The sequence below is a fragment of the Lolium rigidum genome, chromosome 1 (genome assembly GCF_022539505.1).
Source record: "Lolium rigidum isolate FL_2022 chromosome 1, APGP_CSIRO_Lrig_0.1, whole genome shotgun sequence".
NCBI classification, from domain to species: domain Eukaryota; kingdom Viridiplantae; phylum Streptophyta; class Magnoliopsida; order Poales; family Poaceae; genus Lolium; species Lolium rigidum.
This window is the reverse complement of record NC_061508.1, coordinates 156,440,550-156,467,275: the sequence shown is the minus strand read 5'-3', so window position 1 is coordinate 156,467,275 and position 26,726 is coordinate 156,440,550. Positions and strand designations below refer to the sequence as shown.

The 26,726-nt window shown below is 42.8% G+C and overlaps 3 protein-coding genes across 3 annotated transcripts; 2 read left to right on the top strand and 1 right to left on the bottom strand.

The window, feature by feature from the left end:
* Positions 1–2,490, top strand: LOC124683575 (ATG8-interacting protein 1-like). The gene is made up of 2 exons (XM_047218067.1): positions 1–706; positions 2,132–2,490. The coding sequence occupies exons 1-2, from the start codon at positions 12–14 to the stop codon at positions 2,133–2,135; spliced, it is 699 nt and encodes a 232-aa protein (XP_047074023.1). The 5' UTR covers positions 1–11; the 3' UTR covers positions 2,136–2,490.
* Positions 2,491–3,988: 1,498 nt separating this feature from the next.
* LOC124683563 (protein YIF1B-like) lies at positions 3,989–6,832 on the bottom strand. Its single transcript, XM_047218057.1, has 5 exons — positions 6,790–6,832; positions 5,153–5,331; positions 4,964–5,062; positions 4,720–4,871; positions 3,989–4,622 (listed from the first exon to the last, which is right to left on the bottom strand). Exons 2-5 carry the CDS (start codon positions 5,327–5,329, stop codon positions 4,241–4,243), a joined length of 810 nt encoding a protein of 269 aa, XP_047074013.1. The 5' UTR covers positions 5,330–5,331; positions 6,790–6,832; the 3' UTR covers positions 3,989–4,240.
* A 15,959-nt stretch (positions 6,833–22,791) lies between these two features.
* LOC124652845 ((S)-beta-bisabolene synthase-like) lies at positions 22,792–25,844 on the top strand. The gene is made up of 2 exons (XM_047191890.1): positions 22,792–22,923; positions 25,668–25,844. Exons 1-2 carry the CDS (start codon positions 22,819–22,821, stop codon positions 25,842–25,844), a joined length of 282 nt encoding a protein of 93 aa, XP_047047846.1. The 5' UTR covers positions 22,792–22,818.
* The last annotated feature ends 882 nt before the right edge of the window (positions 25,845–26,726 follow it).

Here is a 26,726-nt window from a genome sequence, read left to right as displayed (position 1 = left end):
GTTTTGCACGCATGTCTGACAGCGAGAAGGATGTGGCGGAGGGGGGCAGCGCCGCCCGGGGCGCAGACTGGGAGGTGGTGACGCTCACGGCGTCAGCATACGCTGCGGCGCCAGGGCCTGGTGGGGGTCCTGCGGCAGAGGGGGAAGGCAAGGGCCACGGCGCAGGGTCCTCATCGGATGCACTGCTCATGTCTGACCACTTCGTGTTCCCCCCGAGCGAGCACGAGAACCTGCCCATTGAGACCGCCCTCGAGGAGGCCCCTGCTGGAGAGGACGTCCTGCAGGAAGAGAGTACCAGCGTGGAGGACACTGGTTTCAGGACTGTTGTGGGTGGCGCTGGGTCTGAGAGAGTCCTGTACTACGATGAGGGGAGGAACCTGTCGGCTGATGAGGCGGAGATGTTGGGCGAGCATGGTTCGTTCCGCGCCGAAGACGGCGGGCATGGCTCTGCTGTTCGTGACGACGATGATGATGATTCCCAGGACAGGGCTAAGGTGGCTCCAGACAGCAAGAGCTGTTGCTCTGGTGGTGCCTCTGGCAAGTACTGGCTGAAGAAGCACATGGCGTGCCTTTATGACCAGGCCAAGGAGACCAACGCTCTCTGGTCTGTGGTGGTCGCGGCTGCCTTCGTCGGCCTTGTTATCTTGTGGCGCAAAGACAAGCTGCACATTGGCTGCCTTAAATGGCGCTCTAGCTCGACAGTGAGGTATGCTGATTCTTGAGACATTGTTTATTTTGAAATATAATACATGTTAAAACATAGGCATGAGTCAATATCCTGTTGCATGTTTTTTAAAAGAATGCACAGAGTCTAGCTTTTCCCCCATCATGTGTGCAGTTTGGCCTGGGATTTTCTTTACGCGTAGCTAACTGTTTCTTCGAGCAGTAAATCCATTTTGTGCAGTAGGGCGTAGGCCACTCCTTCTGTTATTCCGTACTCGATTTTGTCCCTGAAGACCTACATGGTTCAGTATATGCATCAATATCTTTTCTTTTTAAGAAGCTAGTGGGGCATAGTTTTATTGGAGGTTTTTAGAGATATACTGGGACATCGTTAGATTAGCCAGCTGAAGAACTGTTGGGATAGTTCATTTCTTACGCATTTTGGGTGATCACTTTTGTTTCGAACTTTCAGTATGAACTTCGATGTAGTGATAACTAGGGATCATGAAATAGTTAAATCCAATGATATGCAGTTTACATGTTAAAAGGAAAGTGGGCATGCTGTTTCTGAGAAGTGGGCATGTTAACCCATATTTGTCATGTGTTAGTCTGCCGCAGAGTGGTGGTGGATCCTATTTAAACATGTTTGCGAAACTTACATGCAGTCACTAGATTGGTCATCCTAGTGGCATCCATCCTTGTCTCAACATTTTAACATCTCATTGCTTCATTTTCTTTCAATTCGTATAACCTTGAAAGACCTGCCTCAAAGTGCATCGATATCTTATCTTTGTTAAGAAGTTAGTGTGATGGAGCTTTGGTTGAATGTTTTTTTACGGATAGTGGGGCATGGTTAAGATTGTGAGATTTCACTTTGGTATCATTATGAACTATGAAAATAGTGATAATTATGGATAATGAAGGAGTTATTATCCAATATTAGTGGCACCCTATTATTTAAAAAAGGAGATGCCCTGATAGTGGTGGGTGCAATTTCAGCTCTTTAAATATTAAGTTAGTTTACCACGGTAACATGCCTAATTTCGTTTGTTTTGCAATATTATGATACCCATGTGTTGTCTTTATGTCATTCAACATGTTTGCTGTTGCATTCATGGTCACAGTGTAATACTTTGTATCATTCACTAAACTTATGTGCAGTCACATGATTGGTCTTCCTAGTATCCTATGAGGACCTTCTTGTCTTTATCTTTTTACATCTCATCATTTATTTTTTAAAGTCTACCTTGGAAAGATACATTTTCATCCTGTAACAGTGATTGTTAGACTGTTTGCTTTGATGCAATGCTGGTTCAAAAAAAAAGCAACATGATAGGTATATTACCTTGTTTCTTATCTTCTAAATTATAATAGTTCGCAACATGCATTTGCAATTTTGCACCTGTGTATCCAGGAATGATCAATGTATTTTTATGTTCTGTTGCTAATTGAATATTTGTTCTGGCAGATGATGCTTCCCTGTGCTGCTTGGTCCGTTCGCCACTCTCATCTTTATCGATACACCTCTGATGTGTTTCGTGCATCGCCCTGGAGTTATAACCAAGAAGATGGCCGTGGGCCATGCCAGATTGTGACAATGACGAAATGGATATATATCTAGTGTAATAATATGAAGTTTGACGGGATTTGCTTCTGGGATGCCAAAAGTTTCTTGCTCTGTTGTGCCATCATACGGTTGCACTTTTCGATGTGGCACACTTTTTAATTTTGACAAATGGCTGTTGGAATGTGCAACTGCAAGCTGTGAAATCCAAGATAACCTTTCTTGTGCTCGAGAAATGAAACCTGGGAGTCTATTTAGTTTTATGATCCTTCCAAAGCACTCATCTTATTTGTGTTAATTGTTTAGAGTGAGAATTTATACATAACCAAATATTGTTTTTTCAGCCAGTTCTAGCTGTTGGGTGAGTGGGTGACCGATTTGGTGGAGTAATTGGTCGCCCAGCTGGACCATCTGATATTTGTGCTTTAGCACGTTGTGGACCCAGTCAACAAGAGTTGATAAAAAAAAAACTACACATGTAGCGTCGTAACTGAAACTTATAAGAAGAGTAATTATAAATTCTGTACTTTTACATATACTAGTATGTAGCATTGCAACATCACTGCGAAAAAAAAAGTATGTAGCGTTGCAACATCACTGAAAAAAAAGTATGTAGCATTGCAACAAAGTTAACAACAAGAACCATGATAGATCCAACTTTGTTGTATGTTTACACAACATAATATTTGTACTTATACTATGCAACCAAAAAAAAATGTATGCAGCATTGTAGCAAAAGGCCACAATGAACTATCGAAACGACTGAAGCAAAATTGTTAGATCAACACCAAATTCAACAAAAGAGTAGTAAATTTCAATATTAACCATTTTTTCATGCAAAATCTCTTTCTAACAATCATGAGTCATTTACAAAAAATACAACAATTTAACAAACAAATGTAACAATTCAACATCAACAATTTCTCGTACAAAACCTATTTGCATCATAATCCGCAAAAACGACACCGAGCAATTCCAACATCATCAATGTTTGCAACATTCGTTTTGACAAATCAAACATGGCAAATTCCCCTGTGGAAAACCCTTTGCAACTTACATCCGAGTGGGCAACACCGCTGGCTTGTAGCAACTCCTCGTCCCCTGTGGAAAACCCTTTGCAACTTACATCCGATGGGCAACACCGATGGCTTGCAGCATTGGCTCAACGCCCCTTGAAGCATTGGTGGCGCCTGTTACACTCGGCTATTGACCTCGTAACATCATCACCAATGATGCAACAAGACCACCAATGGCGATTGCTTTGAGCAGCACCGCCTCAAGTTTGATGTAGCAGTGGCAGTCGAGAGAGAGGATGGTGGGACAACAGCGGCGTGTGCTGCTTGGCTGCAGCAGTGCAAAGGTGACACATGCCCTTGGTGGCGGCACCGGCAATAAGGGTACATCGGCGACCATGGAAGGAGAAATAAGGAAGAGATAAGAAAAAAAGATATAAGGTTGGTGTAGATAAAGGCAGGAAGGAAGTAACGGGAGGGACACATGTTGCATGGCCCTAGTGGGAGGCATTGCGACAGCAAGAAGTGACCGATCTTTTTCTTGGATTGTCGCCTGAGGGTTATCTTTTTTTGTTTTTGTTTTTCTTGTTAAGCAACTATCTTTTTGTCCTTTGAGCCACAGTGCCAAGTATCAAGTATCTCAACCCTCCATATTTATAGTAAATCTATTGCTGATAATTACACAAGACATACATGCTTTATTGAGAATAGATCCAATCACGTTGCTGCCAAAAAATGAAGATCCATATAACATTCCAAATAATAATCAATTGATGTAAACTTAATCACTGTAAAATCAACATTTGTATTTACATTGGGAAGGCAGAATTTTTTATATATACTCCAGGCTATTCCAACAAACATACTTACTACAAGATTGACTACCTCCAAAATTCAGAACTTACATCTCAAAAAAAAAAAATCAGAACTTTACATAACCAGTCTCAAGCCTGTCAATAAACATATGTGATGCTATTGAATGCACCTAAAAGTAACTATCCTACGCGCCTATGTTGCCGAGCCAGAAGAACAAGGGGAACTGCACGATCGCCATAAATAGCAGGAAGTAGTGCTGCCGCGTCGAGTGCCTCTCACTGCCCCTTGTCTCCGCAAAGAGCACCCGCTTCATCGTCCTCACCAGGAATACCCCCATGCACAGGCTCATCCACGGTACCATCACGTAGTACGAGTACGCCCACAGGAGCCTCGCGGCGATGGCGAGGGAGAGTCCCGCAAACAGGTACCCACTGTAGGCCACCAGGTCAAGCAGCGGCACCTCGCCTCCGCCCATCGAGTAGAGCAGCCCTTTCAGGAACACGATCTGTAGGCCCCACCCTATCAGCCCCCTTGTGAACTGAAGGTTTATTGCTTCTGGAGTGAATCTGCATGGATGGATATCAATCAAAGTGCTTTAGGAACACCGGGTTTTTGAAGTGTGGGTGCTTTGCTGCCTAAGGAAGTAGGAGAAAGGAAACTCACTTTCCCATGAAGCCTAATGTGAAGCCCGCGAGGACGATGAAGGTACCAAATGCCATGAAAGGGATGTACAGGTCTGGCGCATTTATGTCATACATTGGAGGCTTGTACGACAAGCGGCCACCCACAGGCTCACTTATCCGAGTCCAGTGCCCCTGAAATGGCATCGCAAACACTTCTATTTCAGTATACTACAACAGATAGAAGAACCAGATAGATACCCAGTGAAGCTGGGAAGAAAATATACCCTGTGAAGGAACGGAAACAGTATGACTTTCAACTTGTTCCTGACATACTGATCATTGACATGGAAGTAATACTGTGGGTTGGAGAAGTATCTACTGATCTGCAAGAGCACAGTCCACAGCTTAGAGATGGTACACGAGCGATTCAAACACACAGGACAGGATACAAGGTTCTTAGGGAGGCTCCTTACATTGCTTTGCATGAATTCTGAGCTGGAGCCGAGGAACTTCTCCCCGTATAGTCCTAACCCAGTTTTAATTAGACCCGAGCCCGGGCCATAAAGTGTATTGTCGAACTGGCCAGGCTGAGGATTTGGCGGGGGCATCTGCATCCCAGGAGGATGGGGGTTCCTGTAGTTATCATACATGACTGCAAAGAAGAAGCAGAGTTAAAATAGAAGCCATGCCAAGTGGATAAGTAGATATATAGATATTAATGTGCAGAAGATTGTGAACATATAGATATTAGCATGCAGTGAGGTCACAACAGACTGTGTGAGCATAACATAAAGTTTTCTGGTACACTACTACCGTGGTAAATTTCATTTGCTTAAGCACTAGGCAGCTGATTGCTGGAGACTATTTAGGACCGCAAACATCCCATTCTACAGTGCAATGTAAACAAGACAAATTACAAGGAAAACAGAGAAATGACACACCATCCGGTATGTTTGCCATACCGCTACATTACAGCTCGAAATCCACCATCAGAAACGGCAATATCTGGTACGACACCCTCGATTTGTTTGCTCAACGATGGTATGAACAATAAGCAGACCCAGAACTGCTCAGCTCGGATGTCGATTAGAGCATCAACGGTCTGGTCGCCACCATGTCGTTGTTTTCCCTGTCTAACTCGCCTTGCATTCCATTTCCACCTAGGCGCTTCGCGTCTCGTCTGACCAATCAACCGAGTGTCCGGTATCTAATCACGCGGACAGAATCAGTAACCGCATTTCATCATCGACCAACAGTCGAGTATGGAAAAAAAAATGCCATCCTCCAGTTAAACTTCCTACGGCCAGTCGCACCGGGCTAAGGGCATGTACATTAGTTCCGTCGGCTGATGACTATAGCAATTCTCCACGTCATGTACAGACAGCAGTACAGACACCTCTTCCAGATACGAGCAATGAAGCGGTTAGCATTTGTATCCGTGATTTGTGGAAACCGGTGTATGGGGATTTCCTTTGTGGCCACAGGTACACCGACGCCATCTCATGCAACGGGTAAACAGGCGTACTATGTCAGTAGCAAATTTTTAGGCTATCGACCGTCTGTAGAATTACAGAAACCTTGGTTCTCTCTCTTCAACCTCGCAAAAAATCAACACTGTTGTACATGCCCTAAGGAAAACGAGGTTCCCAGGTTTTATTGAGTACACGTAGTGAGCCCAAGTTATTTGACGAGAATAATAAGCAGCAATTTCCCTAATGTTATGCGTGTCCATGGGCAGGGAGATCCTTTGCCTCTCCGTTAGGAGGGAGGTTTGTCGTTCAGGTGTGGATTTGCCCACAGAAATTGGGCACAGCACTTGGGCGGTTCCCGCAACAAAACCGTCGGTGGAATTCGATGGGACCTACGAGTCGAGTACCCGAATCCTTGACGAGCTAGCGGCGGAACGCGGCGGGAGACGGGAATCGACAAACCTCCGATTGGCCGCTCGTCCCGCAGCAACAGAGCAAGCCGATCGATGAGGGAGAGGTATCCGAGAGGCAGGGGCCACCGAGCGGATGGCGGAACGGGGTCGAGATCTGGTAATGATAATCCGGCCCGTTCACCGCAAGCGATCGAGAAAAGGAGGAGGAGGAGGTCGGAGAAGGCTCACCGGTGGTTCGGGAGGACGGCGCGCGCGGGCGGCGGGCGGGGGTGGCCGGGGGAGGCGAGTTCGCTGGGCGGAGGGCGGAGGCGTTCCTGGCGGGCGGTGAGGAGGGTGCCGGCGAGGCGAGGATGGCGTTGTGGACGGAAGTCGGGGTGGGAAAAAAGGGACAAAAGGAGCCACGCGCTCCGGCCAATAGGAAGGGCGCCGGGCTACGTCTGCTTCTGGTGAGATGTTTGAGGGGGTGTTTGGTGCGGCTTTTTTTGGCTTTAGGCACTAGCCATGCTACTCTAAATAGAGTCTTTTTTTGGCTTTGGATTTTGGAAGCCAAAAGAATATGATCTTTATTTTTGGCTTCCAAAATCCAAAAGCCAAAAAAAGCACCTATTTAGGTGCTTTTGGTGGCTTTTGCCAAAGCCAAAAGCCAAAAAAAGCCACACCAAACACCCCCTGATTCGAACCCAATTTTTTTTTTTTTTTTTACGAAACACAGTTCAGACGTTTGCATATACGCACAGACACCCCTATGAACCACCTTCGAGAGATTGCGTTTAAGAAAAACTTCATCCAACGGGTCCTCGTAGTCGACGGGAACGCCACTTTCCACTGAAGAATGTTCCGCTTTAACGAAACAGAACCGAGGTTTGAACTCTGGTGGGCTGAAGGTGCCACTACCCTCCTAACCACCCAACCACAGTTGGTTCTCGTTCGAACCTAAATCGAATTGTGCACAGCGTCTCTTTTTTCTTCTTCTTCCGAACAGGACTTGACATTGAAGCAAAAAAAAAAACCAATGTAAGAAAAAAAAAATTCTCTGTCCGGAGGCGATATAAGATATCTTCGTTGAAGCCTTTCTCCCTGCCACGCATCTCTATAGGCGATGGTAGAAACGAGGGATGCAAATTCAAACTACTTTTTTTTGTAAGGAGGGGCCCAGAGAACCATCCATCAAAGTGGCAAGAATACAATTTGCAGCAAGCCCCTCGCTCTAAGAACCTAGTATTCGAAGAAAGAGGCTTACACTTATATAATTGAATTTGCTTTAATATTTGTGCTGGCATATGAGTTGCACATGAGGTAAAACTTGTTTCTAACTGAAACTTAATAAAGTTACATTGACTCTGAGATTTAGTTAAATCTAAGTTGATTGAGATCTATATGTGCCTTTTTTTAATTCCAAAATTTAAAAAGGCAAAATCTGAATAATACCTTGCTTTTTTTTTTCCGAAGGCCAATACAACGCGGCATTATACTTGCATACCAGACCACCTCGAAGTTGCGATGTGGCAACTTTACATCTAGCAGTTTCCAACCGCCGCCGCCGTTGCTTGGAAGATCAGCAGTTTGCCAATTCATCCGCTCCATGGGACTGGGCTCACATTCGCTCAGTATATTTTTCCTATGGAGTATTTTTTTCTGTTGGTAGGGTTGCCTCTCATGCTAAGGATGTGATTCACAACATTAATGAAGGAAGTTTGTGTCATTATACTTCTATCCTTAGAGAAATAGATAGTAGAAAGAGAGTTTTTCTTTTGGTAAACACTATTCCTTTTCTTTTCCTTTAGTTACTTTTGTTTTTGAACGTAGAGAGAACAACCAAGACGCTCATAACCTGGTTCGTAATGCTCTGTATTTCTCGCATGACCGGATTAAGAGAGATAAGTTGTCGGTTGCCAACATGTTTGACTCGTTGAGCCATGGATCGACTCCAATGTACAAGTGATGATTATTGAATAAAGGCCGTGTTTACTTCTAAAATAAACATCTCTAACAAAGGATTGAACTTCTATGTTTTTTCTGGATAAATGGAATGTTTTAAATCAAGTTGATATGAAGATAACCTGGCATCTGCAATGGCGCAATGTTAAGAGTAGTTATGACATTAATATGTACCTGGCCAATTTATTTAAAAAACAAGAAGAAGGAAAAAGAGTACGAATGTTGTTTTCAAGAAGGAAACATCATCAACAACTACCTTAAGAACACACAAATTGTGACAAAGGTTTCCCAAAAGCAGTGCCTCCATGAAAGGGAATGGCGTTCAAGCACTGCAATCACCAGTTCTAACCACTAAAGCTCAGATCAAGATTTTTCACCCTTGAGAAGTAAGCTCGAGAAATCTCCAAGAAATTTATTTTAGAAGGGAATGACATAGGGGTTTTCACAAAATCATGACAAGACATATAGGTTTTTTCACCCTGAAGCTTGAGACCCGTTATTCAAAGAGCATCATCATACTGAAAGACACTCATGTTGACTACGGAAATGCGTAGCAGCACCTAGGCGCTAGTGATCCCTGATCACTGTAGCGTTGCTTATTTCGTATTTCCGTACCTCCAAAAATTCTAAATAATTTTTTTGCATGTAGAGGATGCACGTATGTATGTGCGTGCCAAATTTCGTACCCAAATTCAAAAATATGTACCTTAGGGAAAAATTGACAAGTTTCCGATGAATAGTATGAAGGAATTTGACCCCTCCCAAAATTTCTATAACTTGGGTTGGACACCATGTAACTTAATGAAATTTCTAAGTATAGTCGAATTCGGGATTGTTCTAATCAGGTTCAACAGGACCCAGGTTTTGGAAAATCGCTTAATGTTGACTAATGTAAGAACAAGCCAAGCTAACGAGTCTCTCTCGGATGGAAATCGTGTTGAAATCAAGTAAACTAAAATTTTCTTGTTTAATTGTGTGTGAGACTTCTTTTTTTCAAAATTTGTTGGGAGCACTTGCATACACCAGTTGATACCAAGCATATTGCATGCAAATATAACCATTAATCAAATTTTATGTATATCGATGTAACTATATTTAGGCATTTTTTTCATCAATGGGTATTTTGCACTATAATTGAATCCAATGTAAGAAGACATATTTGACCACAAAAGATTTTATATAATCATTATAAAGTTACATAAATATACTTACCTAATAATACACACTACACGAGAAAATGCTACTCCATCCGTTCCAAATCAATTTACTTAGATGCATCTAGACTCGGATGTATCTACACACTAAAACGCATGTAGATAAATCTGAATCGATTAATTTGGGACGAAGGAAGTATTAAGGTATTTATTAAATAGTATGCCTCAGAGGTATTTTCATAAATACATATACACTATAGAGAATGTGCAATTGGCAAAAAAAGATTGAAGAAGGAAACTTTGGTTTAAATTTAGCACAAGGCAAGAGTATTTTACAATGCCTCACTGCAAATTGTATACAAAGTAAAACTATAGCTAATATTTAGCAACATTTCAAGTTCTTTCGTTAAGTATCCAAATAAGTAACATAGAATTATACTCGTTAAGAATGTACAATAATAACTCTAAGTTATGTAAAAGTACAAAAGTCTAGTATAAATTTTGGTCCCTCTTAAATCCACTCGAAGCCTACAGGATCAGATCAACCCTAATCCACTAGAAGTGAGCACAATGCCGCAAGGTGACCGGCTTGAAGAAGCAAATAACATAAACATGTCGCTTTTTTGCTTTTGGCAATGTCATCGTAGCACTTGCTTCCAATCACAGCCACATCCCTGAGAGGTTTGTAGTTTCAACCAACAAGTTTGCATCTATGCTCTTTTGGTGAACTATTCTCATATCATTTCGGAAAGAGGGATTCCAAGCTGACTTACTTGCTACAAAACTTTTTCTCTGTTTGGCTCTTGATAGGACCGCATGGAAATCAGCAATCGTAGTTTACTTGTTCTCTGTTTTACTTTTTCTCGTCTTTTTGGTTTCCTTATGTTTGTGTTGGGTTTCATATCTAGCCTACCCAACTTGTTGGGAAAAATGCTTTAATGTTGTTGTTGACATCTAATATATGGGTTCTATTCATTAACAGCTAAGATATACTCGGATGCATCTTCACTGGTCACCTCTGTGTTAGATGGATACAATGTATGCATCTTAGCATATGGACAAACCGGAAAAGGAAAACCCTTTACAATGGAAGGAACCGAGCAAAATAGTGGTGTAAACTATAGAACCCTCAGAGAGTTATTTAGCTTTACCGACAATAAGAAACAGTTCTTTATGTACAACATATCTGTCAGTATGTTGGAGGTCTACAACAAGAACATAAGAGACCTGCTTTCACCATCCATGACGTCACCAAAAAAGTAAAATCATTTTCCTTTCCACCCTTTATTTTTTTCCCAATTGTATATCCTCTTGATAATGTGTGTATGCAGGTTGGAAATAAAAACAGCAAGTGATGGATCACATTACGTCCCTGGAATAGCCGAGAGAGAGGTAGATAACATAGATGACACTTGGGATATCTTACAAAGTCGAAGCAATTCCAGGGCTGTAGGGTCAACTGATGTGAATGAGCATAGCAGTCGCTAACACACTAATCAATTTCATTTTTTATTTAGATTGCTTGCTTCTTGTCAATGTATTCAGACCCTTTTATATCTCTTTTTAGCATGCTTTGCATCACAATGAGCGCGAAGAAGCTGATAAATAATGTCTGCACTAAGAGCAAGCTCTGGCTAGTAGATTTGGCTAGAAGTGAGCGCAATGCGAAGACTGGTGCGCAAGGTGACCGGCTTGAAGAAGCAAAGATCATAAACAGGTCGCCTTTTGCTTTGGGCAATGTCATCGCAGCACTCGCTTCCAGCCACAGCCACATCCCTTACAGGTTTGTAGTTTCAACCAACAAGTTTGCATCTATGCTCTTTTGGTGAACTATTCTCATATCATTTCGGAAACAGGGATTCCAAGCTGACTTACTTGCTACAGGACTTTTTAGACAACCATCTGAATTCCTAAAGAAAGCCGTTTCAACAATGGATTTCTTTCTTAATTTGTTCTTTTGTGTTCTTGTGGAACATTTGTAACAGGAGGCGATTCGAAAGCGCTATTGGTTGTGCAGATAAGTCCATCCGACAATGATCTTGCAGAAACCGTTGATTCGCTAAAATTCGCTGAACGTGCTATGGGCATTGAACTGGCCCAACAAAGAGGCAGGTTGACGCAAAAAAAGGCTGGAAAGTTAGAAAATGAGTTAATCGAGTTGCAACACAAGGTATTTTATTGTTTTGACGTTAAGAGGGTACCTTAATGCTAAAGCCCAACTTCTCTTAACTAATATAGTGCAGTTTGCTCATGAATTGGTTGCTTTTAACGTTTCTACCAAATGTTTAAGGAAAAAAATATTACATTGTGTTAAGACTTTCTATACTGAAAACATTTTCATCAACCGTAAGGGCGAAAAATGAAAATTTTATCTCTACTCCTATATCAACAACGCTTTGCTATCTGTGGTTCCTTTCTTCGATGGTGAATCACATGGTAAAATTGTCCAATTTGTACATGAGGAAAGTATAGTTTTCAGCCAGGGGAGTCCGTCGATAGTAGTGTTGTTTATTTATAGCTGTTCGGAAAAATAGCTCATGTTGAACCTTCTAATGCCTACACTTCCAGGGATCTGATGACCGTCCGTCTTGCTGCTCTTTCCACTGCGTCTCCAGCTCACGAGGCACCCTCCTCGTCGTCTTGCGTGACGAGTTCTTTGGATGTTATTTTCAAGTACCATGCGGAATGTCGGAAGTCCACATGTAGCGATAAGGCCGTCCCCTTTCGCATAATTAGAAGTTCAATGGAGAAAGGGGATCAGATTGTCCTGCACTTGTTCTCTGAAAATATGCCTGAAAGTTTACCTTTTGATGTGCCGCTAAAATAACCATGTTTGGTTTATTATCCTTGTAACTAGCACTAGTCGTTTACTGTATGCATTTGCTGGCATCTCTGAACTACACACACTAGTGTAGTTTGCTGTTGCTTAAATTTGGGTTGAATCGGTATATTTGATGCCAACAATTTATTAAGGTTGGACGTAGTGTGGAGCATGAGTTAATGTGCTTGCATATAGCTCACTTAGTTGTTTGTTGTCTGAAAGATCTGTTTTATGTACTTTGACATTATAACCATGAGTTGGTGAACAATGGACATACGTTTAATATATTATTTCTGGAAGTTGAGTATTCCTTGTTTGGGAATATCACCCTTTCTTTACTCTGTCCAACCACGATATCCAAGGACAATATATTTGTTTCACCCCATTTCTGAAAACATGGCCAACAAGTTGTGCAAAAAGAAATGTATATTAAGTAGTTGATTAACACCTGCTCATGTGATTAAAGAAGATTCATTCACATGTTGCCTCTTCCTTTCGATCGGCAGATGGGAGCCCTCCAACGAACACAAGATCTCACAGGCCAACCAACCAAAACCGACACGCCTTAGTTGAGTAGAAAAATAAGTAAAATGCAGTCCAGATCATTTATTTGACCATTATACAAAGATATGTAGTGAATGCTTTTATATTGAAAAAAAAGATATGTAGTGAATGCTTAAGCTACAATTCCAGCTTTGCCACATCGACGACTGTCCATACACAAGGGATAGCCACCTAACCATGCAAGAAAGCATTTCACATGTACAACCAGCTAAATTACCTAGAAAAAAGACAAGACCAAAAGAGAGAGATGTCTTGAGCAGTGATTAACACCGCTCATGTGATTAAGGAATATTCAACAACCACAAGATATGGCAGGACAACCAAACGCTGACGACGATCATGAACCTGCATCGATCAGTCCTCGTCAGTTGTGCAGAGGGTTGGGCCCTTGAGGCACCACTCTTCTTGAAACACCTAATGATGGAGTTTAGAATGGCTGTAATTTTCTTCTGTCAATTATGGTTAGTACACATTTCTGATATGCCTATTAATCTGTACCATACATAAAAATCATTTATTTTTGATTCTCTTCTCTTTATTGTTTTCAGTATAAAAATTGTTTCTTATGTATTAACTGTTTAACCGTTCTCATCTTGAAATCCATTTTAGCTCTGTTCTCATTCAGTTGGTACTAAGAGTAGATAGAGGGTAGAAGGTACTTACTACCTTTGTTCAAAAATATAAGATATAAGATGTCTGGTTAGGTTAAAACAACCTACCAAAACATCTTATATTTTTGGGACAGAGGTAGTACAGTGGAGTACCACGCATCTATCCTGAAAGGGCTGCCTTTTCCTTGCTGTATTTACTGTTGTTCGGGCCTTTCTGTCAGTCAGTTGTGTTATAACAGAGATTGTTACCCAAATTACATGCGTTCCACACTTGTTTCAAGCATGAAGCCTTCTTCAGTCTTGCGGCCTCTCTGAATGGTCATATTTGTGGTGGTGTTGCCCTAAAAAAGATGAACTCTTCCGTTAGCAACAAACCATTTTTTGTCAGGCTGCCGGATAGTTCCTCTACAAAAACTGCAATCCAAGATATTTGAAATTCCTACCTTATGTCAACTGATAACATATTCGAATCAAACTTACTGTGCCTTCTCCTTTTTGTGCAGCTTCCAGTGATAGTGACTAAGATGTGAGATTGGCCCTGATGTTCGTGTCTGAAGACTAGCATTTGTCTGAAAAGTCTGTCATTGTGGACAAGTGTTGGTGGTTGTTAGGTTACAGTGAATTCAGTTTCTTGTTCCCATCTTTGGTCTCTGCTAAAATCTGTTTCTGTTAGTTGTTTAGTGCACCTCGGCTATATGGGTTGCACTTTGTTGAATTGGGAATGGTGGGAACATTGTTACGTTCTTATTAATGGAAGTTGGGAAGTGCGTTGTTATGTTTTGTGTTGTTTGTCATGGAATTGTGTTCACCTCATATATACATATTTTCTAGATCATCAATATATACCACTCCCTTCGATCCATAATGAGTATCGGAGCTTTAGTTCAATTTTGGACCAAACTGAACTAAAGCTCTAACACTTTGGATCAAGGGAGTAGAACTGTTTGGCTAGTAAAATTTAGTTTTCTATGCATGGATCTTTTTATGTCCCTTTGCACTGTTCAACTTAGTGTTTCCCCTGCTGTACTTTCTTCTAAATAGTTGACACGAAAATCATAAAGTTGATGCAGCCTTCACTTTGTCGACTAAAAAGAAGCTGACATAGTTTAGGCGTTAGAACAACCATCCCAAGGTGAGAGGGCCATCAGTCAATGGTAAAGGGCCATATCAATATAAAATTCTTGAAATGAACTCATTGCATTATGAACTCTGAGAACAGTCCACATGAACAGTAGGATAGAGGAGAGGAAGGGTTGATACCGACGATGCATGAACATATTTGATTGTAGAGTGGCTATATCCATGAACATCAGCAACAGACTCAGCCATCTGCAGTCTTGAAACCCTCTGTGTTCCACCAATATTCAGAAGGACCTGAATTTTTTTTTTGCCATCTGCACAATGTGATTTAGTGTCAGTGCAACTGATAAATGAACAAATAAGAGAGGTGATTAAGATGGAGAGAAAATATTAAAGTTATCAAACAAAAAGTGGAGTGTGTTTACAAAGAGCATATTATGATTTGCGCGCGTACCATTATAATCTCCGTCTCCGCGAAGCGAGCGAGCGAAGCAAAGCTCGCCGTGGGTGGGTCCCGCTTCTCAGTTACCATTTGACTCCGGCTCCGGCCGCTACCTGAACGCGGAGGCGTAAAGCAGGGCCTCGTTTCGTGCAGTCTAGGTCTAGTAGTACACCACTAAACCTTTCCTTCCGGGAGCAGCGCGCGACCACCTAAACCCTCGCCGGAGCGCCGCCGGAGCGATCTGTCCAAGTGGCAGCACAGGGCGGATATATGCACGAGAAGCTAGCGCGGCGCAAGGAGCCACGAGAAGCAGCTCTACCTCGCCCGCTAGCGCCCTGCAGCCCTGCAGGTGGTGTGGTGGCACTGCATGCAGGTGGGGTTCTCGCTCTGGCAATGGCACACGGATGTTAGGTCTAATCTTGATTAGCCTTTTTGATTTGCATTGTTAGCTGCATGTAGTATGGCTAGGTTCCAGTCGGTGCTGTGGTGAGATGCCGGAGATGGCCGTGTGAAGGGGCGTGCATGGCGAGATGGCGCCGGTGGTGGCGTGAAGCTGCTGCACATGTGCTGGGGACGTTTCATGCCAAGTTCGGGTGTCTTTGCCAAGAGGAATTCTATCCATGGTGTACGAGAGAGGCTACATCTTTTCTCTTCAGCCGTCACGAACCACTTTTTCCATTCATCTCAATGCAGTATATATACACCAAGTTTAGGCACTTCTGCCACGCAACTCACGCCACTCTCTGACCCACTACTCCACTAACTAATGGCACTAACACTTCCTGGATTCACTCCAGGCCTCACTCGGCAAACACACCCGAACTTGGCATGCAACGTCCCCAGCACATGTGCAGCAGCTTCACGCCACCACCGGCGCCATCTCGCCATGCACGCCCCTTCACACGGCCATCTCCGGCATCTCACCACAGCACCGACTGGAACCTAGCCATACTACATGCAGCTAACAATGCAAATCAAAAAGGCTAATCAAGATTAGACCTAACATTTCCCCCCTTAATCTTGATTCTCCAATTCTCATGGAGCTTCAAACTAGGGACGGCCTTCATGGTCGTCGTCTCGTCGCACTGGCATCGCCTTGTCGTCTTCGTCGTGGATGGCATCACGCCACCTCTGACCGGCATGACGCCGATCCTCCTGACGGCCTCGCACCACCGTGCATCTTCTCAGTGGTATCACACCACAATCTCCTCAGAATGACATCACACCGTCGCCTTCACGTGGCAGCATCTCACCGCCGCCATCTCCTTGCAGCATCACACCGCCATCTCCTCCTAGTGTGGCATCGCACCACAACCGGCATCTAGCGGCATCGCACCACCAACAGCCTCCGCTTCGTGACGTCGACCTCCACCTCGCATGGAGTTCGCCGACGCCACCGTTGCCGGCTTCAGCGGCATCATACCGCCATCGCCTTGTCGCCGCAGCTTCACACCGCGGCCTTCTCTTGACGTGGACGACGCCTTCTCGACGCCGAGCACCACGCCATGCCCATCCAGCAGCATAGCGCCAACACCAGCCACGTCGCGCAGCTGGCCTCCATCTCCCATGGAATGCGCCGCGCCGCCACAGTAGATCTTCATGGCTCTGATGCCAAATGTTGGGGCTGCATCTCGCAGCCCCTTCTCTCTTCTTCTTCTACCTCTCGACTCTCTCTTGCTCTCATGAACACACACACGAGAAAGATCAGGAAAACTCAAGAAAGAAGAAGAGAGAAGGGGCTGCGAGATGCAGCCCCAACAACGGATCCGCAGAGCACGGCTGAGGAAGTTCGTTGCCTGCCCTCGAGGGAGGAGGAGGAGGAGACTTACGAGGAAGAGAGCAGCTAGCGATATCGCTGGTAGAATCCACCGTGCTATAGCCGAGGAAGCAAAGCCACGCGCTCCGGCCAGTAGGAAGGGCGCCGGCCGCGGCCGGGATACTTCGGGTGCGATGAACCCAAGTCGAATTGTGCTATTATAGCATCTCTTTTTCTTTTTTTCTTCGAATAGGACCTGACATGTGGAATACCTATTATCAGAATAAAGTACGTCGTGCCTCCTCGGATCCATGTGGATCACCTTGGTGGAAGGAAATCTAGAAATTTCTGCCCATTTTCATAGCTGTAACATCGTGCCGCCGGATAGGCGATGGCTCTTTAGTCTTGTCCTGGAAAGGTTTGTGGCTCGAGGAGCTAGCCGATGAAAGATTCCCACGAGACTTTTCTTATGCTCTAAGATATCTGTGTTGGAGCCTTTCTCTCTGGCACACATCTCTCTGAAATTTTCTATCTACCTTTATCCCTAGAAGCAATGGCAGAAATCAAATGAGGTCTTGCAGATTCAAACCTCTCACAAAGACCGGACAATTGGACATATACATGGGTACTGAATCATATACCTCGAGTAATTTCTATACATTTTGTTTCAAGGATCATATACCACACCCAGCTTTCAAATGGGTTTGGAAGTATAAATGAACTCCTAGAGTGAAGTTTTTTTTGTGTGGATTGCTTTTCTTTGACCGTCTTAATACCAGGAACATGCTCGAGCTACAGCTGGGCATGGGCAGCCCGGCCCGGACAGCCCGACCCGACCAGCCCGGGCCGGGCCTTGCTTGCATGTCGGGCCGGGTTCGGGCCTGATTTTGGAGCCCGAAGGTCGGGCCGGGCTCGGGCTTGAAGAAAACAGAATTTTAGCCTAGTTCGGGCCGGGCTTGTCGGGCTGGGCCGGGTTTTTTGTCAGTTCGGGCCGGGTTTGGGCCCGATTTGCAAGCCCGAACATCGGGCTGGGCTGGGCTCGGGGCTGGAAAATTCGGGCTTTTTCGGGCTTGGCCCGAAACCTGGCCCGGCCCGAAGAATGCCCAGGTGTAGCTCGAGCGTAGACACTATGTGTGTGTTTGGTAGCCTGGGTGGACATAGATTCTCTATCTCTTCTTATAAATGTTGACCCTAGCCAAGTTGAGTTGAGATTTTTGCATGTGTTTGGTAGCTCGGGTTTGTTGATACATGCTGAATTGAGATGTTGTTTGTTGAGTTGGTATGTGTTCAGAGATGCTAAGGTCCAAGTTTTACACGAAGGTCCTTAAAGAAAAAAAAAGAAATTGAGTTCTCATATCCCGATTGAGATGAATCTCGGGCCGATTTCGACCAGAGGTGGTGAGCTAGGGGTGGAACTCAGGGATGAGCTCGACAGTGGAGGAGCACCAGGCACTGCCGGAGCTCAAGACGGAGCTCGGGTTGGAGCACGACGCGGAGCATAGGGGCTGGCTCCAGCAGCGGAGGCACCGCCGGACGAGCGAGGATAACTAGGGACGGCGCCAGGGCGACGAGAAGGGCAGAAGAGCTCGAGCGGAGCCCGGGGAGTGTTCCATGGGGCCGTCGGGCTGGAGCTCGGGGTGGTCCGATGGAGAGGTCGAGAAAAAGAAGGGTGCGGTGGAGAAACGAGGAGCTCCCTCCATGCGGGGCCATGACCCCTAATAGGTCACGTGAGCCTTTTTCCCTCTGTGCGGGCATGGACTCAGCTCAGTCGAGTTGAGAAGCTCGATTTGAGCTTCTCAACCGGGCATGACTGAGATTCCTTATTCATATGAGGTGGGCAATGCTCTGTTGGCCGAGCAGCAAACAACAAAAAAAGAGAAATCTAGGATCAGGTTGGAAAATCTGTATCCACCATACTACCAAACACACCATAGAATATTGGGAAAGATTACTCATGCCTACTCTGTGAAATCCCACACGTGGAAACTCTAGAGCATATTTTTTTCAGTGTGATTTCAGTCAAGAATGTTGAACTCAGATTGGTTTACCGTGGAAACGACATGGAGACAGGTTTATAGATTGTTCAAGAGGCAGGAGAAAATGGACTAAGCTCATGTTTATGGAAATCTTTATGATAGCTGCTTAGAACCTGTGCAAGGAAAAGAACAATTGGTTTTTCCACGGTATTGTCCCTGATTCTCTAGCCTAGTGGGCAGATTAAAGTCAGACTTAGTGCTTTTGGTTCATAGGACCAAATACTCTATGCACCCTTTTATTGACTGCTTCCTAGATTCTTTATAGTGTGTTTTTAGCGTTCAACTCCACTTGTCAAAAATTGATTATGTAACTATTTTTAATGAAAAGGGAAAGACAGTACGATCCTTTCCTACTATCAGAGGTTTTCAAAAAAAAATTAAGTTCATATAATATATCATAGTTCTCAATAAATATTTCTATAAACGAAAATGGAGGTAGTATTTTGCAATCTGCTATTTGGTCAATGTAAGCTGAAAACAAAGCTAGCTGCTGCAGTGAACTCCAAGAAGAGCAATTTGCTAAGAGCAAGAATAATAGTCCAACCAACTGCTGGCTATAGCATATTTTCATGTTATCTATAGTTAATCTAGAACTTCTAGTGTAGTTCTTACTTCGCCTGTATGTTGAACACTACTATTTTAGCTAGTGTACTGCTTCCTTCCCTGTATGTTTAAGATTATTATTTTGACACTTTAGTAGTCACATGAGTACCGTCGATAGCCCCAATACAATCATGTCAAGAGATGAACATAGAGTCTTGTTTCTGATCATAGTATCCGTTTGATGAGTATTAGTGCTCACTCTGAAATATGACCATCATATGTACCTTTTTTTTTACCATGGGAGGTGTGTGACCAATAGGTGGCTTGATCATCGCTCCTCTAACAACTCCAATTGAAAACAAGACTTGTTTAAAATAGAGAGAAACCATCTCTATGGATCTCCTAAAAGTGATATGGATCCCTCTAAACCTCTGATTATGACCCATACAATGAAAAAATAGCAACTTGCTCTGAGTGTTAGCTGAATCGATCCTACATAGTATTGACTAAGTCGATGTACAGTGGGGGCATATAGTAGAGAATGAGAGTATGGTTCAACTCCACAATGGTGAACGAGGGAGATGAGCCGGGGTCAGAGAAGAATGAGAAGATTCCATGCACACGATGGACACGAGGCCGCATATATATATGGTGTGAGAGACAAATAAGACGGACTCGTCCACCGGACAATGGCAACAGACTAGTACCGGAGTAGAAGAAATCAACCAGTGGGATAGATGTGCGTCCCTGCCGCCGCCGTTGGTGTCGAAAGGGAAACTGAGAAAATTGAGATTTTGGGTTGGTGCGGACGCGGGAGGTGACCGACAAGAGGAGGTGACACCGAACTTTGCTCCAAAATGCAGCCAAGATGTCGCGGTTTATGGCATCTCGTACTGCACCGCTAGCTATTCGCAATGCTGGGGCCTAGCCCTAGAGAAACCGCTGATACAGTTTCCCACAATCTTCCACGTACATGACGTCTCCGCCTTTTGCAGCCGTGATTTCGTAGTTTCCCACAATCTTGCACGTGCGAGCCTCCTTCTGTCCTTGTTCCACGTACGACCAGCAGAAGCCTCGGATGACCAGATCGCCTTCTCACACATGCGCTTCCCCCCCCCCCCCGTGCCAGCTATCCTAGCTAACATGTGACCCCATGCTCCACCATGGCTAACATCCTCGACGCCGACCTTGCCTTGTTGCTCACGAATGGATGCCTCGATTTGGAATGGCGGTGTGAGCTAGAGGAGATTGTACTATGGCCTGATTTTCAAATAACTCAGGGGGTTAACTGCAAAACATCAACTACCGATCTATGAGGAACTACATGTTGATCTCCAAACTAAAACCACCACACTTAGTAAACATATGTAAAGTAACTGTGGAGAGGATACATTTAGACGGCTACAATTGGAACACCGGGGGACATATATGTAAAGTAAGGGCATGCACAATGGGGTGACGTCAGACTTCTCTTATGGTTGCCACGTCAAATTTTTCTTAGCTGAAGGAGAAAGATTGAAAAAAGAGAAGGTTATCTTCTCTTAGCTAAGGGACGATCTCTTATAAAATAAGAATTTCTCTTTGCGACCCAATTTCCTTCTAAAATTTAATTGATTCTTATTATTGCTAGGGATGATAATAAAGATAATTTATTGTAACACTTACATTTAGTGTCTTTTTAGATGATGTGGACCCCTAAGAGAAGGCACACCTTCCTTACCATTGTACATGCCCTAAGAACTAAGAAGGTACTCCAGTGTGATTGTGCTGCGCTTGACTACTAGTTAATTTCAAGCTAGTGCAAAAGTGGAAGATGTAACCGAATTTCATAAGCACCTCGGTAAATAGAGATACACATAGAACAAATTTTCTGACATTTTTTTGAAAAAAATCTGAGCATAAACGGATGAATTTGGATAAATAAGAGCAAGTACAATATATCTTAGTCAGCTGACTATAATGATTAAAATAACATATTTTTTATCTAGTTGAAGGAGAACATAAGAGAAGAGAGAAGGTGGGTTATGATCCAAGAGCCAACTCTAGAATATGCTCATAGGCACTTTGTGAGAGTGATGGACTATATATTGATAAAGTAGTATTATTGCCAACTATGAGCACCAGTGCTCTTGAGTTTTGAAAATCACATTTCTTGGACTCCAAAAAAATTAAATTAAGTACGCACATACCTATGAACATTTCGTAGGTATTACAGAAATTTTGGAGATAAATATGTTGTATTATGAGATATGCAAAAAAGACAAATTTCTATCAAATATATGCTCCTATACAACCACAAATTAGTTTTTTTTCATGTAGCTCAAAATACAACGTAGTTTCTATCAAAACTCCGCACGAGTATTTATGACTTGTGTATGTATTCATGGAATAAATTTGATGATTTTTTTGAACCCAGAAGTGCAATTTTCAAATATTTTAAAAACGGGGAGCACTCAGTGCTCATGTGCACCAAATTCAGGTTCACTATTGTATACATATACTATATGTTGACTATAGATGAAATGGCAGCTGCTTATTGCCAATTGTTCGCTATACAATTGAACTTTCTCTAAGGTCTATTCAATTCTTTCTCAAATACTCTACATTCTAGATATTAAATTGTTTCTAAATTATATTATATTTTAGTGTTGTAATCAACAACGACAAAAAAATGAAGCACTCTACTTTCAATGCAGCATGGATTGTCACCCCTTCTATTAGCTCAGCTGTTCCAGTCTGTCAATTAATTTGGGCCCGAGGAGTAGTTCGCTAACTTGATTTTTCGGTGGATGCATTAATTAAGTAGCAAAATGTATTTTTTGAACATGGATATTCCAGAATCTGATATTACCTACTATGGTATTAAGTTACATATAGTTGCATGACCTTTAAATTACAGAAATTTTGAAACTTTTTATTTGAAACTTGTCGTTTTGCCTAAGCTACAAACTTTCGAATTTGAGTATGAAAAATGTCACACACATATATACGTGTATCCTCTACTTGCAAATTTTTATTTGAAGAAATTTTAGAGCGCTAGAAATAGAAATTTTGGACCCCAGCTAGGGAGAAATTAAGAGAAGTTGATATGGACTGTCAACTGTCTCTCACGCGTTTCGCGAGGGCTGGTCTGGCGCTTTCATTTTCTCCACGCTGGCTACCTAACAAATTAAGCATCTACAGTCCTACACCACCGACGTGTATATATCATTGTATATATTTCAATGCCATGCATGCATTCTCCTCCGCAAAGCAAAGCCTTCTCACCATTCCAAAAAAAAAGGCAAAGCCCTCTCAAGCTGATCAACTGTCATGGCGACTTCCAGCGTGGCTGACACTCTTGAGAGAGAGCAACTCGGCTTTGATCCCTCCCCGTGGGGTGATTTTTTCATCGCCTTCGAGCCACCGGCGCTGCAGGTATGTATATGTGGGTGGAAACCTAGGTTGTTTGCTAGGCAGGCGGTGGCTTAATTAGGTCCACGTCTAATTTACATACGCACTACGGAACCAGTCAAGAAACCCTGTCAAGGTGCCGACGGCCACTACAGCTAGAATTACCGTCGGCACATCCTGCCGACGGCCGCCTTTAGCACCTCGCAGTTGGCACAATATGGTCTCGGCACAGGTTTATTTGCCGTCCGCACAAGTCAGCCATCGGTAGCCGTTTGGCAATTCTAACTCGATTTTTTTCAAAAAGAAGAACTAATTTTTATTATTTTTAAATCTCTCGCATGGATCATTTTAACTCTAACTACACTTAATATCATGTTACATTTTACTCGTGGTCAATCTTCCCCGTCAGTCACCCATCCTCACACTTAATTTCTCTCTTCCTTCCGGACGAGTTTCCATGAGAGAAATGACACCTTGTTGATAATACTACCGTGTCACCCTATTAACCACTATTCCTTGATGTCACATCTCTTTATTTTTTTTGAATTCCAAACAATTACTTATGTAAAATGAATAAGTAATATTAATCTTAAATTGAAATGATAATAAAATGATTTTTGTCCTTTTCTGTTTAATATGGAATAATTAATATCTTTAAAATCTGTAAATCGGAATTAGACAAATAATATGTCTAAATAGATCAGAAAAATGAGAGGAATCCAAATATGGCATCTATATCATATTTTCAACCTAAAATTGATTTTTTCCAAAAAAAAATGAGCCTTATATCATGTACATGTAGTTCAAATCTGACCAACTTCCTACTAACTTGGCTGGAATTTGTCTTTTTCACGAGGGGTGGATAAAAATGTTTCAGATACCCCGGTTGGAAATTGTGTATGTAAGGTGGACTAATATTTTTGAAAAATGGGGTGGTACCATTGTGAAACTTTGATTTGGTGGTTGCTTCTCAAAACATCCCTTTTTGGTGCTCGGAGAATGGAAAATAGCTTTTTGGTGCGACGAAAATGAAAGCTTCCTCTAGCAATATTGTTCGCCATCTAAATATGCACATGTGTGCACAATATGGGCACATTATCATAAACTATGCCACGAATCTAGCCATAACATTGGTTATTCGGCTGAAAGCCACGGAATATCGAACATGATAGCTCATTTATGAGAAGGTTTTTTGAGATATTTGCAATATTCTAAGTTTGATATTTTTCCTTTCAACTATGTCACATAATATGACGGGTTTTTCATTGTTTTGATCATTTTTAAATTTCTTATGCCCGTTTCACAGTATGATCAAAACGGCGAGCATGAAGATTCTTATTTCGTTGATGAGCCTCTCTAAACTTGCAGTGGATCTCTGAGAAAATATCATATTGTGAACCTAAAAATGATTTTTACAAAAAACCATGAGCATGTTCAAATCTGACCGACTTCCTGCTGACTTGGCAAGAATTTGCTATTTTCATGAGGGGTGGACGGAAATGTTGCAGATACCCCGGTTGAGAAATTTTGTATTTAAGGTGGTCTAGCATTTTTTTTAAAATGGGGTGGTACCATTGTGAAATTTTCATTTGGTGGTTGCTTCACAGACTACCCCGTTTTTGGGACCCGGAAAATGGAAAATAGCTTTTTGGTGTGATGAAAATGAAAGCTCGTCATCCCAAGATGCACATGTGTGCACAATATGGGTACATTGTCACAAATGATGAGACGATTCTAGCCATAACATTGGTTGTTCGGCGTGAAAGCCATGAAACATTGTACATGATACCTCATTTTTTAGAAGGTTTTTTGAGATATTTGCAATATTCAAGTTTATTATTTTTCCAAGATAGATATCTTTTTTCTGAAAATTTTGATATATTATTTATATTTTTCTGAATTATAATATTTTAATTTATGATTTTTCTAAGATTAATGTGGTAAATGGAAAATAGCTATGCCGATGGCTTGCCGTCGGCACATTCCTGACGCTATTACCTTGCCGTCATGGCGAAGGCACTGTGCCAACGGCCGAAATTGTGCCAACGGTTGCCATCGGCACAGGCTGAGCTCTCTGTGCCGATGGCTTGCCTGCTGGTCTAGTCGGAAAGAGGCATGTGCTAACGGTCCCGAAATTTAGCTGTCGGCACGGAGAATGACCGTCGACACCTTGTACGTTTCCTATAGTGGCATGCTCTGATGTGCAAACACAGGCTCTTCAGTTAAGTTTCTTTATCCAGATGGAGGCACATCGATCCTGGTCTCTCTGTGCATACGATCTCTTAATTATTGCATTATGGAAATTCAAGCACTTACACTTTATGAGTCACAAAGGTTGAAACATGAACGAATCACTTAAAAACAGCAAAGCGATACATAGTTCATCTAGTCACCCACTCGCGATCCTAGGAATATGTAGCCAGTTGCACAGGTTGAACAGTTTCAAAATGGTCGAACACAATAACCATAGCCTGACACAGCTTCTTCACCTAGAGACATGACCACGTACAAATCCAATGTGAAGCCAGCGAAATAACCTGCAAGAAAGAAGATTTCTGGATATGTCAAAAATAATATCATTCTGTCTGTTTCATCAAGTCAATAATAAAGCACAACATACGACCTTGATTTCTGCTTTATCATGTCTGTTAACCCCATGTAACAAGTTTCTGAACAAAACTTTCATATTAGTTAGAGGTATTATATTAGAAGTTATAAACAACACCCCACAAAAAAGTAGTTAAGCAATGGATGTATATGCATGGCAGAGGTCGGAGGAATGGATGCTCACAAGGGCTGAAAAGCTCGCGAGGGACGTCCGGGAGTTGTTCAGGACCTGCAACAACACGACGGTGAGAATGCTCCTGGTGGATACAATTCAGCATCTCGGAATACATCACCGGTTCCAAGAGGAGATCGATGCCGCTCTGCAAGAAATGTGGTGATAGTATGACATGGAACCTCCGTGCGATGATAGTAGACCACCTACGCACCACCTATCACAAGACATGTGGACTCGTTAGCATTTTGGGAACCCATGCGGCCTTCGGCGGTGTCCCGTCGAATCCGCTGGAAACTGACCAGATTTGAACTAGGGGTGAACTATCCGTCGCTCCAGAAATTCCGGAAAATATGTTTTAAGTTCTACGATGCATCATTATATGTGCTAATTTTTGTCCGTTTAGTTTGTTCGTGAATGGGTGCACCCGCACGCCCGGTACGGCGATACCGCATGTCCCGGGGGTCCTGTTTTGGCCAGATGACAATTTGAACGAAGTCCAAAAATCCCACGGAGCCGCGTGACATCATTTTATATGTCATAGTAACTATTCCGTTTGTTAAAACTGGGATATGACAATTATTTTGAAAAACCCTTCACGGAGAGGGCTATCACGTCCGGAGTTCTATGAATTTTAGGGGAAATGAGGTGGGAAACGGCCTCAGCATGGCATAGTTTAATGAAACGAGATCATATTTGGCACGTGTGTGGACCCTAGGATGGGAAGCAAGTCCCCGGACGCGGATTTCTAATCCGACCCACGAGCGACAATTTTTTTATTTTTGGCGTGTGTGAAAGCCATGGAACCTCGAACATTATAGCTCATTTCTAAAAAGATTTGTTTAGGTATTTGAAATATTCCATTTTTTATATTTTTCTATGATAGATCTTGTTTTTCTGCAAAATTTGATATATTATACTTATTTTTCTCAATTAGAATGATTTAGTTATGCTTTTTTGAAGACTGTCGTGCAGAAATAGGAAAAAGCTATGCCGACGGTATAACCGTCGGCCCAGGTCTGTAGTAAAAAAAAAAGAAAAAAAATGT

Excerpts from the sequence above, each read along its gene's own strand:
- LOC124683575 (XM_047218067.1), top strand. The coding sequence starts at position 12 with ATGTCTGACAGCGAGAAGGATGTGGCGGAGGGGGGCAGCGCCGCCCGG.
- LOC124683563 (XM_047218057.1), bottom strand. The coding sequence starts at position 5,329 with ATGTATGATAACTACAGGAACCCCCATCCTCCTGGGATGCAGATGCCC. Across the intron at positions 5,063-5,152 it reads CAGAATTCATGCAAAGCAAT|ATCAGTAGATACTTCTCCAA; the intron begins GTAAGGAGCCTC and ends GTGCTCTTGCAG. Across the intron at positions 4,872-4,963 it reads TGTTTCCGTTCCTTCACAGG|GGGCACTGGACTCGGATAAG; the intron begins GTATATTTTCTT and ends ATGCCATTTCAG.
- LOC124652845 (XM_047191890.1), top strand. The coding sequence starts at position 22,819 with ATGGCGACTTCCAGCGTGGCTGACACTCTTGAGAGAGAGCAACTCGGC. Across the intron at positions 22,924-25,667 it reads TCGAGCCACCGGCGCTGCAG|AGGTCGGAGGAATGGATGCT; the intron begins GTATGTATATGT and ends TATGCATGGCAG.